Source organism: Brienomyrus brachyistius, chromosome 4 (assembly GCF_023856365.1).
Source record: "Brienomyrus brachyistius isolate T26 chromosome 4, BBRACH_0.4, whole genome shotgun sequence".
Lineage (NCBI taxonomy): Eukaryota > Metazoa > Chordata > Actinopteri > Osteoglossiformes > Mormyridae > Brienomyrus > Brienomyrus brachyistius.
Window position 1 is genome coordinate 19,664,603 of NC_064536.1, and position 21,861 is coordinate 19,686,463.

The following is a 21,861-nucleotide window of genomic DNA, read 5'->3' on the forward strand; positions in this document are numbered from 1 at the left end:
ACATTCCATTCTAAATTCATTGACACCAATATGGAGTTGTGCCCCACCTTGCAGCTATAACAACTGTCACTCTTCTGAGAAGGCTTTCCGCAACATTTTTAAGGCCCTGTTCTGTTCCACCATGATGGTGCCCCAAGTGCACAAAGAAAGGTCCACGAACGTTTCATGAGTTTGCTGTGGAAGAACTTGACTGACCCTCCGACTGGCCTGACCGGATTGGACGGTATAGAAGTTCCTGTGGTTGTAATGAATTCCCAGGTGTCTCAATACTTAATTTTGTCCATATACCGTGGCATATAAATCAAGGCAAACAGGACGTTGGTAGTGATTTTCTTTGTTTGTTTGTTTGTTTGTAGTTTCACTGCTAGATTTAAAATACAGTGTCGGCATACAATCCTACGCTTTCCCAAAATCCGATAAGATAACTTCATCACACGAAAACAGCCGCAAAGCACAAGCCGACATATCCTCAGAAGGAAACATTGTCTCTTACCTGAAAATGCAGCGCAGTCGCCCTTCCTGACGGGCAGGCATGTACTGACTGACTTGCGTTTATTCTGATATTTCGCCCTCCACGTTTTACCCTTTCAGCCATGAAAAATCAGAACTCAGTGACTAAGCCTAAATTGGTGACCTATTTAAGTGCCTCCCCCCGCTTTACACAATTTTGCATTTTCACTTATATCTACAGCTTTTGAAATTTAACTTCAGAACTACTTCATATTGGTCCTGTATTATATTCCGGCATGTGCTCCGTTTTCGGGAATTTGATTTTTGACAAATGTACGCCTTAAATTCATTATGTATGCATGCGCATGAGAACCAGTGTTTTGCCATTAGTTTGACCGTCAAATGCCCGTAATTTCTCATAATAGTTTTGCGTAGGCGAAAATGAAAATTATTGCTACTGTAAGTATCCGATTACGCTCGCATTTTATTTCAGGTAAATAAAAAAAACTGAATGGGCTGTCAATGGTGTAATTCTAAAGCAGCTATCGCCGTCAGACAGCACGTTTATTTTGTCATGCGTTTACCTGGTCTGTCTGGATAGGAGGGTGGTGATCATCTTCAAACCGTGTCACTCTGGGCCTTCCCGCTGGTCTCGATAATTCAAAAATGTATGAATAACACGAATATATGACATTACTATAAGTTATAAAAGCTTATCAGCTACGACGAATACATTTCTTGTCCCACGAAGAATCACAAAACTTAATGTGCTGTTTTAAGACAATGCCTCTTACACCAATCAGTATTGCTTAAGCGAAAACAATGGAAATGGATTTACGATTAAATGCTTCTCGTAAGGGAAACAAAATAAAACTGCAAAAACGCCATCTGGGTAAATGCGATTAATTTGCAACCACTGGCCGCTTGCTGGCGCAAAAATGTTATTTCAAACTCTATAATGAAAGTTTTGAACACCTTGTTACGTCCATGCCTAATGAAATAAGGGGTGTTTCATGTGCAGTAGCGGGTCCTACCCAGTACAAAGCAGGTTTTTCTAATATAGTGGCCATTGATTGTATATATTAAAGGTCTATAACCTGTCACATAACCCACCCATTGCAAAAACCTTCACCGCATTAAAAACTAAGAAACGTAATGGTGTGCATTTTAGACGCTATAAGAAGGTTGATGTCACAGTGGGGATTGTTGATTGACATATTTACAAGAGTCAGACCTAAAGGCAAACCAAACTCCAGTGGTGATTAATCCACCCGCTGTCTAGTAACATAAAAACAAATCAAACTGCGTAAGAGATGAACCTAGCGGCCCAGCAATGTTCGTGCTGGGGGGAAATAATATCTCAATCCTGGATTCCCATCCTTCCCATTGGGATGATCCAGTCTGTAGGAGTTACCGGATTTCCCCACTCTTGACAACAGTCGTTTCGCCTCCTTTAGTCTCCGATGTTTGTTTTTTAACGAAATTGCTAACACAATATATTTTTTGAAGCTGAAAATCCATGGTGAGCTGCATGTCTTTTGACTGCAGGAGGAATCTACAGCACCTGGAGAAAACCCAAATAACATGGGGAGAACATGCCAACTCCATATACACAAAATAAGTGTGGAGGATTTGAACCTACGACCCTGGAAGCATGAGGCAACAGCTATGTGCAGTGGTGCCCCCACCTTCCATAACCCCTAGCCAGCATCGGTTTGTGATGCCCCTGGGGGTGATGTGTGGCTCAGCCAGTTAGGATGTTGTAACTGCAGCTGGAAGGTTGCTGGTTCAAGTCTCACCAGTGAGTGATGTTACTATCCATCACAGGGCAGGCACATACAAAGGGCAATGGGATAAGAAACCCATGCCCACTGCACACATATAGAGACAGGGTTCAAGCCCCCAGCCTTGGAGGTATGAAGATACCATACTACCCACTCTTGCCATTAAGCTGGAATATTAAAACACAAATGTTGTCATGGTAAATTTTATACTCTTGACTTTATAGTGCTTAGGGAGCAGCAAAAAGCATTAGAGCAGGATTAGCAGGTGGAGTCAAGAGGATATTTTGCAGATATCTGTATGATTCCATGTGATGCCCTGTCATCCCACTCATCATCTAGACTCGTTACACTACCTCTTTCCTGGGTTACAGGCCCATTTCACTGGGATAGACGTTTCCATGAAACTGGAAGAATTAGGTAACTGGACTGAACTTAAATTGTGTCACTGATGTTCCTTGCAGGAAACCATCCACCATAAAATGTATTATTTCACACCTCCAAGAAAAATGTTCATCTGCAATAGCAATGTTACTCCATGTTCGCTAGGGTGACCTTTTCAGATGATCACAGCTGAGTTAAACGAGGTCAGTCCTAGAGGGGAAAAACAGCCAGCGGTTCCACAGCCTTACAGCAGTTTTACACAGCCAGCCCAGGTCCCTGAAGACGCCCCCTGCTGGGGGTCCATTACCCTGCTCCTCAAATGCTTTACATTCATCAAGAAGGACAATATGACCGACCAGGAAATGAGAAACAAATCAGTTTCATGTGGTTCCTCAACCCATCGTATTTCCGTTCTTCCACTGGGGAATACACACACAGTTTCCTGGTCCCCATAAGGCAAAACTCAATTTTCTACAAATCAGTAATTGCAATCAGAAAACTAAAAATGCAACGACTCTTGTATTTTGTTCAGTTACTTGTGATTATGGTTAGGGCTGAGCAGGGGTTAGGGTTGTCATAGTTAGCATTAGAATATTGGCCCTAGAAATGAACGAGACAAGAGTATAATTACAGGTCTGTGTGTGTGTGTGAATTTTATTTTTATATATCACCTTGCTGTGATCTTTTTTTGTCAATCTGGCTGTGGTCAGGTGAATCGCTCTCTCCCTATTAAATTCTGTTCTGCCAGTCAGCTTCAGATACTATATCTTGAAGAAAGAGAATGATCCAGTAAAACAACATCCTTTATTTCAAATGTAGTCAAAAAAAATGATAATAACATAACAGTAGTTACAGAAAATTGACAGACAGCTGCAGTAGCCGCCTGACTTGGGCGTCTCTCGCCGTGTCCAGGACTTGGACGGCGAACACCAAGCGTGTCCCACAGCTGAGGATGTGGATCATTTGATTTTCTCCCGAAATACAGCCAGCCGCAGAGCAGAAGTGTCAAAGTGTAACCCGTCAGTCCGCTTCAGTCCATCTTAAACTCGTATTTTACATAAGAGAATAAACCCACTCCAATAATATATTCTATTGCAGTAACACCAAAAACAGTGCTTTTTACCTAAAAGCATGTTAGGATAAAGTTGGGTGAAAAAGCAATCAACCAGGTTAAGTGTTGCAGGAGATTACAGCAACAAGAAGGTTAGGATTTGAGACTCACTGGCTAAAAACACCACCCAGTATTATTCAGCTTAGTCTGAAAGATTATTGCAGCTTGCACCCCCATCAGCCACACTATTGACAGGAATCACGGTGCCCCCACTGTATCTTATATATATATATATATATATATATATATATATATATATATATATATATAAAAAAAAAAAACATTTGCAGTTTCAGGTACATGTACGCAACAGACAGATGCCTGATGTCACCAGGGGCTCCCGGAAAGCTTGGAAACACGGAACAGACACCGTGTTCCATCTGCCTCCCTCCTTTCCTCTCCGCTTCCAGGTTCAGGAAAGTGATGTTTTGGGAGTGGGTCGTGAAGCGGTGGAGTATTGAATGGACGATACGGCTCCGTGCTGCAGGGAAAGAGCTTCAGGGAGGGAACGGGTGAAACAATATCGCTGATATATGTCTAGTTGTTCCATCCATCCATCTTCTAACCACAGACACAGACAGAAATGCATTATGGGAAATACAGAGGCAGTTACCAGTCATTACATAGTTTTGATTTTTCAATTTTAATTTTGACATAAAAAAAACGAAATTTCATTTGAAATCCAGTTTAATCAGTTCATTTTCAGTATGATTTTATTTGTTTTCATTTTGAAGATTTATGTTTTATTTAGTTTTTACATCTTTTGGTTTAAGTTTAAATTTTAGATATGAGCTGTTTTACGTGTTCATATCATGTGACCTTTAGAGAATCAAACATAAATACACAGTGAAATTTATGTACTTATGTCCTTAAAATCTTATAATGGGCAAGTAACGCTCCTGGAATTTAATGGTAATTAGCCAAATAACATAAAAATGGCACAGGAAGTATTTGACGTTTGTTTTTTATTTCAGTTTTGAAGGCAATATTTATTTAGTTTTCATTTAGTTGTAGTTTTTAATTTTCACGTTTTACTTTTCATTTTATTTTCATGTCTTCTTTTCAGTTTATTGCCAATTAACCTAAGTGTCCTTGGACTGGAGGAGGAAACTGGAGAATCCAGGGGAAACAATGGGCCACAGGGTCAAACCCCCCACCCTGTGCGTGGAGCAGTGATGGTGAATGCAGGGGCAAACGGGGGTCACCAAACAGCACCGGCTGGGCAAAAGTCACCTAGAAACCGTGAGGCAAAAACGTGCCTGAGGAAAGTGGGTCTACTTACAGCTGGTTAACTCACGTCATTTATGAATGATGATACATTTTATATCCACGATTTAAGGACCTTAAGTAGCAACCATTTTGTTTGTTTCCAACGCATTGAAACTGCTCCACCAATCAGGGAGTACCGCTACCTTGTGCTATGTTTTGCCTGGGATAGGTTCTAGGCTCTAACCCCTCCAGCTTAAAAAAATGACAGCTGAAAGATGGATGGATGGAACACTGATATGTTGCCCAAATGTTCACCAGGTCATTTCGATCTCTCCACTTATTCTGTGTTCGTTCATCTATGTAAGAAAGAACTCGTGTGTGGCTCTGTGGGTTAAGACCCTGTGATCGGAAGGTCACTGATTCAAATCCCATGGATAGCCGAGCAATCTCACCATTAGGTCCTTGGGCAAAGCCCCTTAACCCCAGTCACTTCAGGGACTTTCTGAACATGCTTTCTCGGAAAAAAAAAACCTAAAACGTAGGATATTTTGAATAAAAACTTCTGCAAAATGAATGAGATGAAAATGAGAAATGTTAGACAGAGAAAGCTGCCATTATTGCTGGAAAATGAGTTATGGTGGAGACAGATCCGGTCTGCAAAACACTGGCTCACTGCGTCCAAAAACCTGAACCTGTAAATGTTTACTTGGGTACGACAAAGTCAACAAGTCAAAAGCTCTCCTGGACTTCTGTTAGACTGGGGGCCAGTTAGGACTCAGTTAGCAGGAAATGCTCAATCCTGCGGGGGGAGGGGGGGGGGGGGGGTTGCGTGTTGTACTGCGTTTGTTCCGGGGAACAGTGTCTGCCACATGAAAAAGTCAAGGGGAATGGCGTGATTCTGGGGGATGCAAGTTAAGTGGATGATAGATAGAAAAATATATATTTATAAGGGAATCCCTGCCACAAAAAAAACATTATATGATACATGAAACCTGACACTGTTAATTAAATTCATAGTTGGGACATTTCTTGCGGTTTCTGAAAAATAAAATTCACCCAATCCCATCAGGCTTTGCGGCAGCTGGAGAATGATTACAGAGTTGACTGCCCTCCCTCCCAAGTCACTATTTGTGGAGTCTGCTCGATAACACAGCGCCACCTACAGGGCGGATGCTGGGCTTTGTGAAACGAAACATCTGCTTTCCATGTCCCAAGTCCACATGTCTCTTCCCCTGCATCCCCACTCCAGCCGGCCTCTCCAACCGCGGTCCATGACGGCCCTCCGCCTGCACGTCGACGACACCATCCAGAAGTTCAAGAGGCTCTGGTGAACTTGTGATGGGTAAGGAGTCAGACTGTCAAGGGTGGATGTGAGTTTGCTTTGGAATCTGATGTCACCTTCTTCAGTAGTTAGAAGCTACACCATGTTCCTCTTTCCAAAAAAATAGAAAAAACAGATTGAAGACCAAGCAACCCAATGTATTTCCAAATCCAGTTATGAGCCAGTAGGGTTGTGCTGTCCTTGTGGGTACAAATACAGGGACAGAGAGAGAGAGAGAGAGAGAGAGAGAGAGAGAGAAAGATAGGGCCAGGGAGGGAGAGAAAGACAAAGATAGAAGATGGCGTCCTCAGCACGGCTCTGACACTATGAAGCCCTCCTTCTCCTGTCCCATGGGCTCCACCTCCGCGTAGGCTGGGTGTCCTGAACCACGGCGGAACTTCATGGCCGGCCACCTGCTGGGGCGTCTCTGTGGAACAGTCAGAAGGTGCCGGGGATGGAGACGAGAGGGTCACCTGGTCAGCAGGGTCAGGAGTCCTTGCCTACTCGCCCTGCTCTTTTAGCAAACTCTAAAAACTAGCCTAGCCACTTGACTCTGCATGAACACCCCCCCACAACCCTCCCCCAAGTTATATTAAGACCTGCCCTTCAAACTGTGTGGACGTCATTCATTTTAGAAGCACTGGAACCAGCAGGCTACTTAATACACACTGTTTTTTTTAATATACCAATCTAAATCCTAGTATATTACATTCACGGGAATTCATCTGCAAATCAGTGCTTAAAAATACATTAGTGAAGGGTTACAAGAAGAATTAAAAGCTGATAGGAACAGAGAAGTCAGTTCATGTTTAAATGCTTATGCAGTCTCCGTGGAAGCAGAACAAAGGCAAGTTTGACTCCAAGGTTGGTCGTGTCATCGATGGGAAAAAAATTATGGGGGTATTGTCTCTTTAAAAGAGGAGGGGAGAGGTGGCCTGTTGATGAAGGATGATTTTCTCACATCGCACCACTTTAAGATAATGGGCTCCTTTTCATTTCTGTAAGCAGTTTAAATTTCAATCAGGCCCACTTTCAGTTCGTAATAGATGGCCCTAATTACATAGACTCACTTCATCTTAAATGTGTTGCCAGGAAATTATCATTGGAGGGCAGATAATTGACAGCTACACATTGCCATGTACCTCCAGCCCCAGTAAGATTTAATTCCTGTATAAATATGTCTAGGATATTTATTAGCATGATTTGTGTGACAAACCAGCATTAAAGTGGTTAATGCACCAGGGCGTGAAAGTGTCTGCTGAAAGCTATCTGCAGTGTTGGCCAGCTGGGGTGATTCCAACTAGCTAGTAACCTGTGACTGCATCCAGGCAGTGTGCTTTTGTCTTCTATACCTCCTGTACTCAAGGGGGTGCCCTTTAATTTATCTATATATATTTGTTTGCCATTGCTGCTGATGCGGATATGTTTGCATATATACTATATTGGCAAACGTATTGGGACACCTGCCTTTACACACACATGAACTTTAATGACATCCCATTCTTAATACATAAGCCTTAATATGTAGTTGGCCCACCCTTTGCAGCTATAACAGCTTCGACTCTTCTGGGAAGGCTGTCCACAAGGTTTAGGAGTGTGTTATGGGAATGACCATTCTTCTAGGAGAGCATTTGTGAGGTCAAGCACTGATGTTGGACCTGGCTCACAGTCTCCACTCTAATTCATCCCAAAGGTGCTCTATCGGGTTGAGGTCAGGATTCTGTGCAGACCAGTCAAGTTCCTCCATGCTCATCCACGTCCTTATGGACCTTGCTTTGTGTACTGCTACACACACATGTTAGAACAGGAAGGGGCATGAAATTGTCCAAAATGGCTTTGAATGCTACAGAATTAAGAATTCCTTTCACTAGAACTAAGGGGCCAAGCCCAACCCCTGAAAAACACCCCACACCATAATCCCCCCCTCCACCAAATTTTACAGATGGCACAATGCAGTCAGGCGAATGTCGTTCTCCTGGCAACCGCCAAACCCAGACTCATCCATCGGATTGCCAGACAGAGGAACCCATTCCATGAAGTTCTCTACACAATGTTCTTGAGCTAATCTGAAGCCCATATGAAGTTTGGAGGTCTGTAGCTAATGACTCTGCAGACAGTTAGCTTCTGCACACTGTGCGCCTCAGCATGCGTTGTTCCCGCTCTGTGATTTTACGTGACCTACTACTTCACGGCTGAGTTACTTTTGTTCCTAATTGCTTCCACTTTGTTATAATAGTACTAACAGTTGACCGTGTAATATTTAGTAGCAAGGAAATTTAACCAATGGACTTTTTGCACTGGTGGCATCCTATCACGGTACCACACTTGAATTCACTGAGCTCCTGAAAGTGACCCATTCTTCCACAAATGTTTGTAGAAGCAGTCTGCATGCCTAGGTGCTTGATTTTATACACCTTACAGGAAAGGGAAGTTAGTATGGTCACACCCCCACACTGGTGCCATCTTAAAATCCGAACTGTCCTTAAAAAACAACATGACTAAACGGGAGTGGCATGTATAATATGAGAGATATGAGAGAATATTTACCAGACTTCTGGAGGATACTGCTTATTTATCCTGAATATTTGTTGGCTGTATGTTGGATGTAAGACTGATTGACAGAGGTGTGAATGATGTGTGCTAGTTTTACATATTTTTAAGTTAACTTTACTTCATCCCAAATTGTACAGTGGCCCCGGAGAAACAGCATCTCATCGTAGCCACGTTGGGACACAGTACACAGAAGTTTGTGCTCATGAATCCTTTCATGGTGAGATGACAATAATGAGTTTTGACCTCGAAAGGTGACAGACTTAGAGCACCGAAAGGATTCTGGCTGTATGAGTTTGCCAATAATGTGAGTCAGACGTAAAAACACTCATTTCCACATTATAGACTCACACCCCCAGTTCAGACAGGCCCTAGCGGAGATGCTCACCTCAATGAAGAAGAGGCTGGCGGCCGACATGGGGTGGTGGTACATGTAGATGGTGACCAGAACGGCGACGGCCATGACGACCATGACCATGAGGACGCCCACGATGAGGCCCGTGTGCAGGCTGCCTGGCTTCTCTGGCACGGTGCTCTCAGCCGGCGATGCTGGGGAGGGCAAAGAAGGACCGCTCATGATACGCTCCAAGGGAGGGCTGAAGGATTGAGCTGGACCTCTCAACAGTGACCTTTTCTCAAGCGGATCTTGGGTTTCCACTCGGTGCCATTAAACTGATGGCCAAGCCGATCGTCACACGTCAGATCAATACGGGCATCGTCTAGCGTGAAATGAGTGTCCCATGTGACAAAAACACAACACACTCGTCGCGGTGACAAAATGGTCAAAATGGTGTTCCCTGGATGCCGGTTTAAAAAAAAAAATCCCGGAAATATCAGTTCAAATATATGGCGGTAATACATCCAGAAATATACACCACATCTTTGAAGTTGTTGGTATGGTTTTCCAAAAAAATAAGACACGGTTCTTTACCATTTGCATGTACAGTAGAATGTCTTCATTTTTTTGAATATCCCATCTTGCTCTTCTTTGAAACATACACACTCATATAAAAAAGGAGAGTGAAGCTTCCCAGCGCAGAGCTGGTCATTCATCTGGAGCCCCCAGGCACATTAAGTTTATATAGTGTGATTTTTCTCTTTATTCGATGTTCTTTAGACCTCTCCAGAAGCTTCGCTTGATTTGGTATTGAGGAACATTCTTAGATTACCAGCGATATTGTACGTTTACCGTTATTCTAAAAGACCAAAAAGGTGTTCGGCCGTGCACCTCCGGGTATCATCTTGCCCAGCACTTCCACTTCCCACCACAAGAGGGCACTCACTGTATGTTTACTCTTCCCCTCTCTGCCTATGCAACTTCTTAACTGTTTCGTAATAATTTTTGCCACTGGGTGTGTATTACATTTAAGAAACTAAGTAAACACAGCCCCATAGATCCTACATTTTCAGATGGACTCAGATGCACACTGGCGAGTCAATAAAAACATGCAATCCCTACTGGCAAGATAAAGATGGCGTTAGGTTAAATTGTCGACGGAAAGGTCAACCAAAACAGCTAACCTGAGACATGCCTGAGGAATCTCTCAAACACTGTCGGTCTAGAGATGGTAGACAGCTACCCGAACTTGTAAAACCAGGAAATCCATTAGCTAGTCAGTCTTACAGTTTCAAGATTTGAAACCCAGGGTTTAAAGAATTAAGCTGACCACAAAAGCAGCTTGCAGGCCAACTCTGCCACTTACAAGCTGAACTCCGAGCCTTGCTGGTCTGAGAGAGCTGAAAAAAATCAATGGTGCCCAAAGAAAACTAATGAGGTGATGATAAAACAAATAGCTACCTATTTCAGGAATGATTGTGTTTCTAATCAATTTTATTGTATTGCAGCTTTCAGTCTTCTAGGTTTAATTAGCAACCAGCAGACCAGATATGTCCTGAAGGTGATACATCATATCGAATTTGGTAAAAGGGGTTGGTATGCGCATGGTGGTGCAGTGGTTAGCACTGTTGCCTCACACCTCTGGGACCCGGGTTCGAGTCTCTACCTGGGTCACATGTGTGTGGAGTTTGCATGTTCTCCCCAGGTCGTCGTGGGGTTTCCTCCGGGTACTCCGGTTTCCCCCCACAGTCCAAAGACATGCTGAGGCTAATTGGAGTTGCTAAATTGCCCATAGGTGTGCATGTGTGAGTGAATGGTGTGTGAGTGTGCCCTGCGATGGGCTGGCCACCCATCCTGGGTTGTTCCCTGCCTCGTGCCCATTGCTTCCGGGATAGGCTCCGGACCCCCCGCGACCCAGTAGGATAAGCGGTTTGGAAAATGGATGGATGGGTTGGTATGCTCCAGATAGACTGGTGAGCCCAGCACAGTGTTCATGGGTGGGAGTAGACCGTCTGATCTAGAAGTCCCACCCGAACCCAACTGGGTGTGCGACCTTGAAGAGAAGAACCAATCAAGGATAGTGCTGTACCTATTCCGGTATGAGCTGCAAGAAGCACACAAGTAAGGATTTCGTAAAAAAAACCTTAAACCCTGACATGATCTCTTGTAACTGTCTTGCACAGGAAGAATCATTCATGCATTGTCAGGAGCTCGTGCATGTCACCAAGCAACATAAATAGCCATTACTATCACATTACAACACCACTGGCACCCCTAGAGGCAGAACCCCCTGACCTGCAGCTCAAAACATTATATATGCAACAGATGTGTGGTAAGGAAACAAGGACGCTGTAAATTGTTGAAGCTGAAGAAAATCAGAATGTTTATTTTTAAAAAATCCCGAGAGGAACAAAATGAACGTGTCATTCTCCATGAACGTGTTTACATCACCAAGTTTGCCAGATTTCCACAAAAAAAAAAACATGGATTGGTTCCATCGCTCACGAAAACAATCATCCATCTACTACAGCGAAATGCGGTGAAGAGCTCGTGGACCAACGGCACACAGTTTATGCAGTATTCAACCACCGTGCCGCACAACATGCATCTAAAAATCATAATCCAACAAACCACAATGACCGACCATGCTAAGCAGCTGCAACAGATGTTTATATGCCTGTTATGCTCCAAACCCTCAATGCCCCAGCAAGCTAACGTCATGTGGCCGGTGCTCCTAAGACAGATTTTCCTGTAAGAATTAGCAAATTTCTAGCTAACACTAAACAGAAACCTAGTGAAGCTGGCCCCACAGCTGACTTACACCTTATATCCTCATGGGACACAAGCAACCTCAAACCCTCTAGTGGGCTACAAGTCAAAGCTCTTTCTTTCAATATCTGAAAATACCAAAACCATACGCCCAAACAACAGCTACACATTCTCCATAGAGCTACGAGATCTTATGTTAAAAGCAGATGTGAGAATTCCAGTTCTTTAAGTCTGCAGTCTTGGGTTTTTAGGCACATCTGAGTAGCTGATGTTCAGTTGAAACCACAGGTAGGAGGATCCCAACCAGCTTCACTCACAGCAGCCTCCCGACATTAAAGGGTCACCAGGAAGTCCCGTGGGTCCTGAGATGCAACACATTTCTCCTGAAGGGCTGTGATGTGTGGAGCTGCCAACCTGAACGAACGGCATCAGTGGAGACACCGCCGACCAAGGTCTCGGCAGGGGGAGTAAGACCGTCTGAGAAATGTGTGACGAGATGTGAGACACTTGCTGGAATACAGATGGGGTCCTCTGTGTGGGATCGGGCTAATGAGCCATCGACACACAGGAGCTTTTGGCCGTCTAACCAAAAGCCTGTGACTTTTAGTGCATATGACATCCGCTTGCTTTGTAGATCAGATTCATGGAACCCTTGGAAGTTAGAACTCTTGGTATGCTGAAGCATTAAGAGTTCCCTTCACTGGAACTAAGGCAGCTAGCCCAACCCTTATAAAGCAAAACCAAACCATTATCCATCCTCCACCAAACTTTACAATTAGCACAATATAGTCAGGCAGATAACGTTCTCTTGGCATCTGTGAAATACAGACGCATCTGTCAGATCGCCAAACACAGAACCATGATTCATCACCCCACAGAACATGTTTCCACTGCTCCAGAGTCCAGTGGCGGGGTGCTTTACACCACTGCATCCTATACTCGGCATACCCCGAGTACCCTACCCATCATGCTGTTCTCCTTCACTGTACCACTCACCCGACGCGGGGTCACAGTCAGCCTGGAGTCAGTCTCTTAGAAAACAGGCAGAGGACACAGCGAACAGCGTGCCAGCCTATTACAGGACACATACACACACAATGGGTAATTCTGAATCACAAATTCACCGATACTGCATGTCTTTGGGCTGTGGGAGGAAACTGGAGCATCGGGGAAATTCATACGGGATGGGGGCATGACACACTTATGTGGAGTTTAATGAGTGAATGTCCCGGGTGGCCTGTGATCTTATTCGGTGAGCACAGGGGGTATCTGAGCTGGCTGGTTTTCTGCTGTCTGTGGTCCGCTGGAGTGACCGAGAGAGAGCCCTGAGGTACACCCAAATGAGACTGTGTTATGGAAGCCCAAGCCCATTCCTTTACCAGTGGGAGCCCCTGCCAGATGTAACGGCAACACAATCGGGCAGCAAAGACAGATGATGTGTGAATGCATCCCTTCATTTGGTGAGCCACAAAATGAACAGGAAAAAAAAACTCAAACTAATCTGGGGGAAAAGTTAAAGAGTAGATATGCCCCCTCTTTACTTTAGAACAGTGGTTCTCAAACTCGGTCCTCGGGACCCACTGCCCTGCTTGTTTTCCAGCTATCCCTGCCCTACACACTGCTGATTACCTGGATCAGGTATGTTCAGTCAATCAGAAGCTGAAAGACAGCTGGGACTTGTGTGTGGGGCAGAGATAGCAGGAAGACAAGCAGGGCAGTGGGTCCTGAGGACCGAGTTTGAGAACCACTGCTTTAGAAGCTACTGTGGTCTGACCCAAAGTCATAAGGAAAAGCTGAATCAGCAAGTCATTCAGGATGGAAGCAATGCAACATAAGGCAATTAAAAGAACTGTTCCATCCATCCATCCATCCATCCGTCAACCACTTATCCTAATCAAGGTTGCAGGCTTTGTGAATGTTCTCTATACACCACTTGGCTTTATGACCAAGATTAGCACCTGTTTTCCTTGCCTGTTGCATGTCTGTAGCGTATCACCAGCGTGCCTCCGAATGCATCTGAAATCTCAGGAGGATTGTAACTTTTATGAAATAGCATTTAGCATGTTTATCAGTGAGCCAATTATAGATATATAGTCAAGTGCCACATAACGACTCCATATACAACAGTGGTCCCATAAGATTATAACGCAGCTGAAAAATTCCTATCGCCTAATGATGTCACAGCGCTGAGCATTACTTACATGTTTGTGGTAATGCTGGTGTAAAACAAATCTACTGCGCACACAGACATGTAAAAGTGTCGCATATACAATCATGTGCAGTACATAATACATCCATCCATCCATTTTCCAAACCGCTTATCCTACTGGGTCGCGGGGGGTCCGGAGCCTATCCCGGAAGCAATGGGCATGAGGCAGGGAACAACCCAGGATGGGGGGCCAGCCCATTGCAGGGCACACTCACACACCATTCACTCACACATGCACACCTACGGGCAATTTAGCAACTCCAATTAGCCTCAGCATGTTTTTGGACTGTGGGGGGAAACCAGAGTATCCGGAGGAAACCCCATGACGACATGGGGAGAACATGCAAACTCCACACACATGTGACCCAGGCAGAGACTCGAACCTGGGTCCCAGAGGTGTGAGGCGACAGTGCTAAACATTAAAAACATTAAATAAACATTTATCTTACTGCTTTAAGTGTTTATTATACTATACTTTTTTTATTATCTTTAGGCTATAAAAGTAATTGCTTCTTCACTTTATGCTATTTTGGCTTAAAAAATTACATATTTCTCATAAAAATTCAGAAAAAAAGTTGTCTTGTAACCCCATTAAAGGTTTAAACTGCAGTCAGTACCTGATCAGAGATCTCATATCATTTCCTTCCATCAGTGACCCTGGTCTTTCCTTCAGCTGATTATATCTTTCAGTACCTCTCCTTGCAGATAGGGGGCAGACCGTCACCATGGTGCCCTGTGCTCCTTCTTTGATCCGCTTGGTTCAGCAGCACCTGTGCTGCTCCTAGTAATGCCACTCAACTGTAATCTGACCTCTACACGACACTCGCTGTAACAGCCAATGGCGACCTGCGCTCTCCCTGAAGCATGTGATTGATTGGGCGCTCCGTGGACACTCCGCCAGCCACAGCCATCTCCGTCAGGCCCTGAATGAAGCGCTTCTCCCCAGTCGACAAGCTTGGCCCCCACCCCCTGAGATCTCCAACAACCATCTGCTCTACCATGCGTACATCTTCGGAGCAATAAATAAATATAAGCCCCCCCCCCCCCCCCCCCCCCCGAGGCAAAACAATACAAAAAATACACGCGGCCCTGAAACTTTATTTACAGCTTATCTGAAGCGTGTCGTATTCCTGTGCTGTCGATGCATTTGGCACTGCGCTCCACTGCGTTTGCCCTCGCCTAGTTCCGGGAGGTGGTGGCTGCCAGCTCGCAGATTGCTGTGCCTCCTCCCCCGTGATGCCATGTCCTCCTTGGGCAAACTGGTCATTCATGCATTCTGTGGGAGGGTGTTGACCACCAACTCGAGTGGACAGCAGGGGGCGTGTCAGTTAAAGAGGCAGGCCCGAGATGGAAAAAACACACGGCAGGTGCTGTTGTACCATTGGGGAGTTACCAAACTTCGCACAAGTGATGCTGTGAGTTACAGCTATCTTACTGTTGCTAAGCGATTGTGGAGTTTATCATGACGCCTGTGCCGGATCTAAGAGCTTTACGCAGACAGTGAGTAGATTCTAGAAAACAGACTCTGGTCGCAGGGCATAGAACCTGGGTCACCACGATAACTTTGGGCTCCAGAATCGGCCATAGTCAGAGCATTTGACCAATAGGTTTCCAGGGAGGCTGCTGAGAAACTCACCTCCATTGTCTTTCAGGTGCAGAGCAATCTTGGTGTCATCTGTATGGGGGAGAGAAGCAGCATGAGAGAGGAGCACATTGCATTATGGGAGTTTATTACCTCATCCCTACACCATGAGTGTGATTACATAGTTAACAAATCAAAAATGGCTTTAACAGATGTGGGTGAATACATACATGAATTGTCAATTTATAACACATGATTAATAAACAGTCTTTCCCTTCTCCCAAGATTAACTACTCTTTTAAAAACTGTATTTTTTCCACTGCATAATTTAATGTTTGCCTTTTAATTGCATTACATTGTAAATGGCTAAGAAGATAATTACTGTTAAAACAAAGAGAATGAAACGGCGCACGTATGAACGCAGCGGGGAATGAGCAGCACATCATAAGTTAAAAGGACAACTTCATAATTTAATAACTTAAAATATGAGCTGTTAACGGGATGCCTCGGAGGGCCAGCGGAATCCGTGCACACAAAGGGCTGTAATTATGCTAATGCAGCTGGAGATCAAGTGGGGTGTTAACAGGCAGAGTTTCACTGCACTCACTCTCCCACTAAGACATGCATTATGTGTATTGTCCAGGTATTTTGGGGAGAGAGAAGAAAGCTACCAATTGTTTAAAGCTGACCATGCAGACTGAACCTGCTTTAGACCTGCTGAAGTTTTTGGAGTGGATGTGCTTCAATATGAATATTTATGATGTCAATTATTAATCTGTAAGCAGTTTCTTCTCTAAAACTTATCAATCACTAATATTCCTTGGAAAAACTACCAGGCAGAGTTACAGAACAGCAAGGGTCAAAGGTCAGGGCTGACGTGCTCTCCACACCAAAAATCTCACTTCCATCTTCTCATCATCCCTGACACATTGACTCATCTGTCACCCAAGACCCCCCCCTCCACACACACACACACACACACACACAAACACTGTCCCACACAAACTCTGCACACCTCATCCCGCCCACCTGGACCTCTGACCCGTTCCTCGGCATCCCCCCCCAAAAACTGGAGCGGGCACAGTGCACTGGGGGTAATCAATCTGTCTCATGTGTCATCAAATAAGGCAGGCGCTGTGTTGCAGAATGTGAGAGCTGTCAGCGCTGATAGCGTCCCACAATGGCCCAGAAGCCCCCGGCGCTCAGCCCTGACCACCCACGCACAGCACACGCAGACCTACTGCAGTGTGCCTACCCGCAGTTCCCACTCCTGCCTCATGCTATGGATGCTGATTTCACTCTCTAGAAAAGCTACGAGGTTTTTAAACGGGCATCTTCTCAGGCCACGCCCAGCATGGGCCAGCGAAACACGGGGTCCTTGGAGTGAGGGTGCCGCCTCCACATGAGTATACAGCCTGTGTCTGCAAGGGGGGGGTGTTTCAGTAAAAGCCTGAGTGCATTTCTGCATATGTGTGCCTTTCCATCGGGCCAACATCCCTCAGTGTGGCCATATTTATAACAGTTTTTGGTTTTCACTAAACAATTTGCAAGTGCTAAAACAATGAAACGTTTCAAAAGGGAATGAACGTTCTGGAAACGTAAATGAAGGACGGATTTAACTTGTTTTCCCATCTCTAAAAAAAAGATAAACTGGAAAAGAAGTTTGCAGAATCTGCCCACGGGACTCCAGAGCTGACAGCCGATCCAGATGACCAGCCAGTTCTGTTGGTGCGGTTCCAGAAAGATCAGGGCTAGGGAGACTGGGCCCACTGCAGGACGGCGTGCAAAGGGGTGACATCACCTCGAACGGGGCAGGGGGGCAGACTGGAGCCAGCAGAAGGATGGTAATGAGTTCGAGTTGCGGGCTGGCACGGCGCCATCTCTAATTTGGACCTCGTTACCCGACAGAAGCAAAGCTTTTGCTCTGGAGGATTTCCAGCAGTAGAAGGGGTGTGGAGTTGGGGGGGGGCGTTAACACCAACCAGCTGCTGGAGTTGTCCCGACTGTTGACATGTATCATCAAGGGCTTATGGGGGGGGGTTCTAAAATCGGGGTGGCAAAATGTACTCATTTAAATGCAAAGGTCTATTTATATGGGGGACACGAGTTAAGCCAAATTAAATATTGGGGAGAACACATCTCCTCTGTGTCCCCTGGGTCCTTTGTCTTTGCACACAGGGTTCATTTGTGCAGAGGTGCCACCCTGTTTAAATAAGGTTTCTGCATGGGCTTGCCAGAGGCAGGTCACAGGGGCACTGGATCAGGCTGAAAGCTGATTGGCTCCCAGACTCCTCTTTCCCCTGTCACTAACTCATTTAAAACACATCATTGGCTAATGATAAGGTTGGGCCCTCTGTATGAATTATGGCCCCTTTTGTCCCTCCCACCTTAAAAAAATCCAACCAATGATAATTTACACAGAAGTATTTTCCCCCAGAACCTCAGGGTGGAGACTTACATTATGTTCCGAATCACAGGTCATATTGTTTGTGCATATTTCTTGATTTTTGGTCCTTATATTTAAAAAAAACAAACAAAAAAACGCTTAAGTATGGTTAGGAAAAGTGTCGCTTTGACTCGCCAAAGATGGAGGAATTGGGGTTTATGGGGGGGGGGGGGGGGGGGGGGTGAGCCAAAGGCCTAAAACTGAACACTGCTTTTTAGTAGATCAACTGGCCACATCCAAATTCTAGGTAAGTAAACTAGAGATGATAGGGCTCTGTTGAAGACGACCCCTATAACCAACCCCAACCATCAAGCTTTCTCCACCCCCCCTAAAAAAATTACCAAAATGGAATGATCCAATAGGACCTGTCTTGGGTCAGCAAGCTGCCCGCAGCCTGCTGCTTGCTGTTAAGAAGCTGGCCAGGACTCTGTTGCACTCTGTTTGCCAATGTAAAATCTGGCTGACCTTTTTATTGGGGGGAGGAGGGTCCTTTCTCAGGACCCGTATGCCACCATCCTAGTGGAAAAAAAGCAGAATAGATATTTGGCAGGGGGTGATTTGCATGGACTGCCAGTTGTCAGTGAGCCCAAGCTAAAGGCAACTACAATGAAGTAATCCAGAAACTGGAATGTTGTCCTTGTCTGGGGTTTGACTGAGAATCTCTGTCGAGGCAGGGCAGGATGACACCCCCCACACCCCATCAGTGTAACACTCTCAGCAGCACTCTGTGCAGACTGATATGGTGGGTGGGTATAAACGTCTGCAGGCCATTGCCTGCTGGGAAAAATGGTCCCAGAATGCACTTTGACTTTTAAGGTAGTAAGCGAAATGACGCTACTTTCTGTGAATCTCACACCATACCAACTAAGCAATTTTAAGTAAGTTTCACTTCAAATGCAGAGATAACGGACACATTCCCTGGTGTAAACACACCCCGGGGCAGCGGCTGCAGCCTGAGTGGCGGGTGGCACAGCGCCGTAGTGGCAGGATCAAGAACTGTGGGATGCGGGTTCAAGTCCCAGGGGTGAATCTGTTTGTTGTATAACCCTCACAGTGGATCCTGTCACACAGGGATGGCGGTGGTGGGCAGGGGGGGGGTTAGTGTGCAGTTAGGTGACTGGGGCTTGGTAGGCAGCTCAATACTGGGGTGGCGATGTGTGGCTTGGTAGTTGAGGCTACTGTACTAGTAACTGTAAGGTTGCATGTTCAAATCCCAGTCACTTTACCACTGGGAGTCTTTTAACCAGGGACTGGCTGACACTACTATCTCAATTGTATGTCATTTTGCATACAAGCATCTGCTGGATGGGTGGATGGATGGATGGATGGATAGACAGATAATTCCACCTGTGCCTAGTTCTCTGTAACATGTATAAATCAGTGTGTGTTTTTTCTGGTCCTGTTGACCTGGAACATGGCAGGACCCGCAGAACCAGAAGAAGGCCGCCCCACCAATCAGACCCCTTTCTGTCCCTGATGGGGTTGCTCCCCCCACTCCACAGTGAATTAGTATTTTCCTTTTTGTGCTTGCTAATCCTGTGCTGCTGATCCATCCTCCACCTGGCCCCGTTTTCTCGGGATTTTGCATCCCCATCCTGCCCCAAACTATGTGGTTCCGTCTGCCCACTCAATCCGAGGGATTTTTTACAGTAAGGTCACAGTTAGGTCAATGCATGACTCTGACATTTCACAGTATCGGATAAATTTTTCACAGCACGACTGTGGTTTTCCATAATATGACTCTAACGTTTCATAGTGTGAGTCTGATTTTTCACAGTGTGAGGCCGATCTATCACAGCAGGAGCGTGATTTTTCACAGGAAGTGGTATCACATTCATGCAGGAAAAAAAGAGAAAGAATGAAGGTATACCTTCAGTGGGGATACTGGTGGGGATGCGTGTTGCCAAGGAGGCCGTCCTGCCTGCTGTGGTGACCCAGGCCCTTTCAGTCATCCTTGGGGGGGGGCCCGTCGTGAACGGATATGACAGAGTGGCACTTGGCACATAGTCACAGATCTTGTCTTTGGTCTGGGGAATCGATGGTATAAAAAGCACTGAGTCTGTATGTCACATGATGCGGTGGGGTCTTCCTGACCCATGTGAGAATTATAAATGGACAAACAGGGATTTTTTACAGGCGGCCATAATCGTAAATAAGCCAAGGCCCTAATTTTTAATTAGCTTATGTTCTGATTAATTCTCTGCCTGGTCAGTTGTACTTTCGCTAAAGCATCTGTTACACATAAATAATTAATTTGGTCAGAAAATGCTCATTTTCTCTGTAATTAAATGCGGTTTATTTGCCTCATGAATAACCACCCGTCTCATAGATGACCTACATAATGGAAGTCTGTCATGTAGCTTTTAATACACTTGGGTAAAGTTTTCAGACACATTGGCCTGTGAAACTGCGATGCTCAATGCAGCCATTTTCTCGTCAGCCCAGCATACACATCGGCTGTCCAGAAAAATGCCTGTTTTGCATTCTGATCCATTTCACACTTTACAACAAGTGTACACCCCAGAATAGGTTCACTAATTGTCAAATGTCACATGAATGTAACGCCTTAGGCTGACAGAGTCTGCTGATCTTTTTTTTGAGGCAAGCTTTTTGTTAGCGGTTAGCAGTTAGCCCCCTGTCAGCTGAAATGCAACCGCACCTCATCTGGGCAGCTGCTGTCGACCCAGTCCTGTCGGTGTCGGTCGAAACCACTTGAACATCTGCCGAAAAGGGTGAAACAAAAGTGAAGGGTTAGCAGCAGAATGTTCCGGAAAATATCCACATGTAAACAGCATAGGATGCTTTGGACATAGACTATCCAGAATGGCGACTATGAACGTGACACATAGGAATATTCAATACTTCAATAAAATGTGCAAAAGTCCAGTCATAATGACACTGAACTGAAGAGCAAATTTCCAAAACTCACGCGGCCCATTTTTTGTTTTCGAGTTGAGGCCGCCAATGACGTAAAGCCAGGCGCCATCTCAGTCAGTCCTCATGCGATCCGATGAAGAAGTTTAGTTAAATTTCCAAACTTACTAACACCACAGCAATTTTTTGGAAAACTTATCAAATATAACTGACTGCTGGTGACTCATTCCATTCAAGTTAAAAGCTCAATAGTTGAAGAGAAGGAAACTTCAGTAAGGAACCTGTCACCAGTGTGGCTCTGCGTGCCGTCAAAGTGCTGGCTGCAGAGGTGAAGCATTCCCTTCCCAGTGTCCATGTATCAAAGACAAGTTGGGAACAGCAGCTGGGCCATAGGAAACCTTTATTTCAGCCATTACAGCTGAAACCGAGCATAAGGTTAGCCAGCTATCTACTTCTATTTCTTTCTCAATAGTTGCATTATGTTTACATTGCACTACATGCTACGAAGTGCTTCTTATTTATTGTTACAACTGCAATCGTATTTGTTGCGTTACTGTATGAACGACAACTTATACTTGTGATGTGTGTTTTGTGATTAATTTGTGCTTCCCGGAAGGACATACAGAATAAGGCTTTCACTGCATAGTTGAACGGAATGTTTATTGTGCATTTGTGCATAAATAAACTCTTGAATCTTGAATTAGAGAGCAGGTGTGAGATCCGGGTGAAAAACGCTTCATACTGTATCTGCTTAAATGGCTGCGGGTCCACTTTCTGTGGTGAAATACCTGTAAGACCAGCAGGACCTGCACAGCAACACCTGCCTGTTTCCGTGGAA

At 45.1% G+C, this 21,861-nt stretch overlaps 3 protein-coding genes across 3 annotated transcripts in view; 2 read left to right on the top strand and 1 right to left on the bottom strand.

The window, feature by feature from the left end:
* The window catches only part of LOC125739602 (NACHT, LRR and PYD domains-containing protein 12-like), a 926,911-nt gene that overhangs the window by 698,766 nt on the left and 206,284 nt on the right, over nt 1-21,861 (top strand). The gene's annotated exons all lie outside the window — the stretch shown is intronic.
* LOC125739643 (GTPase IMAP family member 4) overlaps nt 1-21,861 on the top strand; it is a 386,756-nt gene that overhangs the window by 6,860 nt on the left and 358,035 nt on the right. Inside the window, exon 4 of the mRNA XM_049009966.1 lies at nt 10,849-10,938. The gene's annotated coding sequence lies outside the window, so the exon portion shown is untranslated. The remainder of the gene's footprint in view (nt 1-10,848; nt 10,939-21,861) is intronic.
* The window catches only part of plxdc2b (plexin domain containing 2b), a 96,238-nt gene continuing 77,777 nt past the window's right edge, over nt 3,401-21,861 (bottom strand). The window contains exons 10-14 of the mRNA XM_049009943.1: nt 20,809-20,869; nt 20,020-20,176; nt 15,758-15,796; nt 9,195-9,355; nt 3,401-6,683 (exon numbers count right to left, since the gene is read on the bottom strand). Of these exons, the coding sequence (XP_048865900.1) occupies nt 6,564-6,683; nt 9,195-9,355; nt 15,758-15,796; nt 20,020-20,176; nt 20,809-20,869 (538 nt within the window). The 3' untranslated portion in view covers nt 3,401-6,563. The remainder of the gene's footprint in view (nt 6,684-9,194; nt 9,356-15,757; nt 15,797-20,019; nt 20,177-20,808; nt 20,870-21,861) is intronic.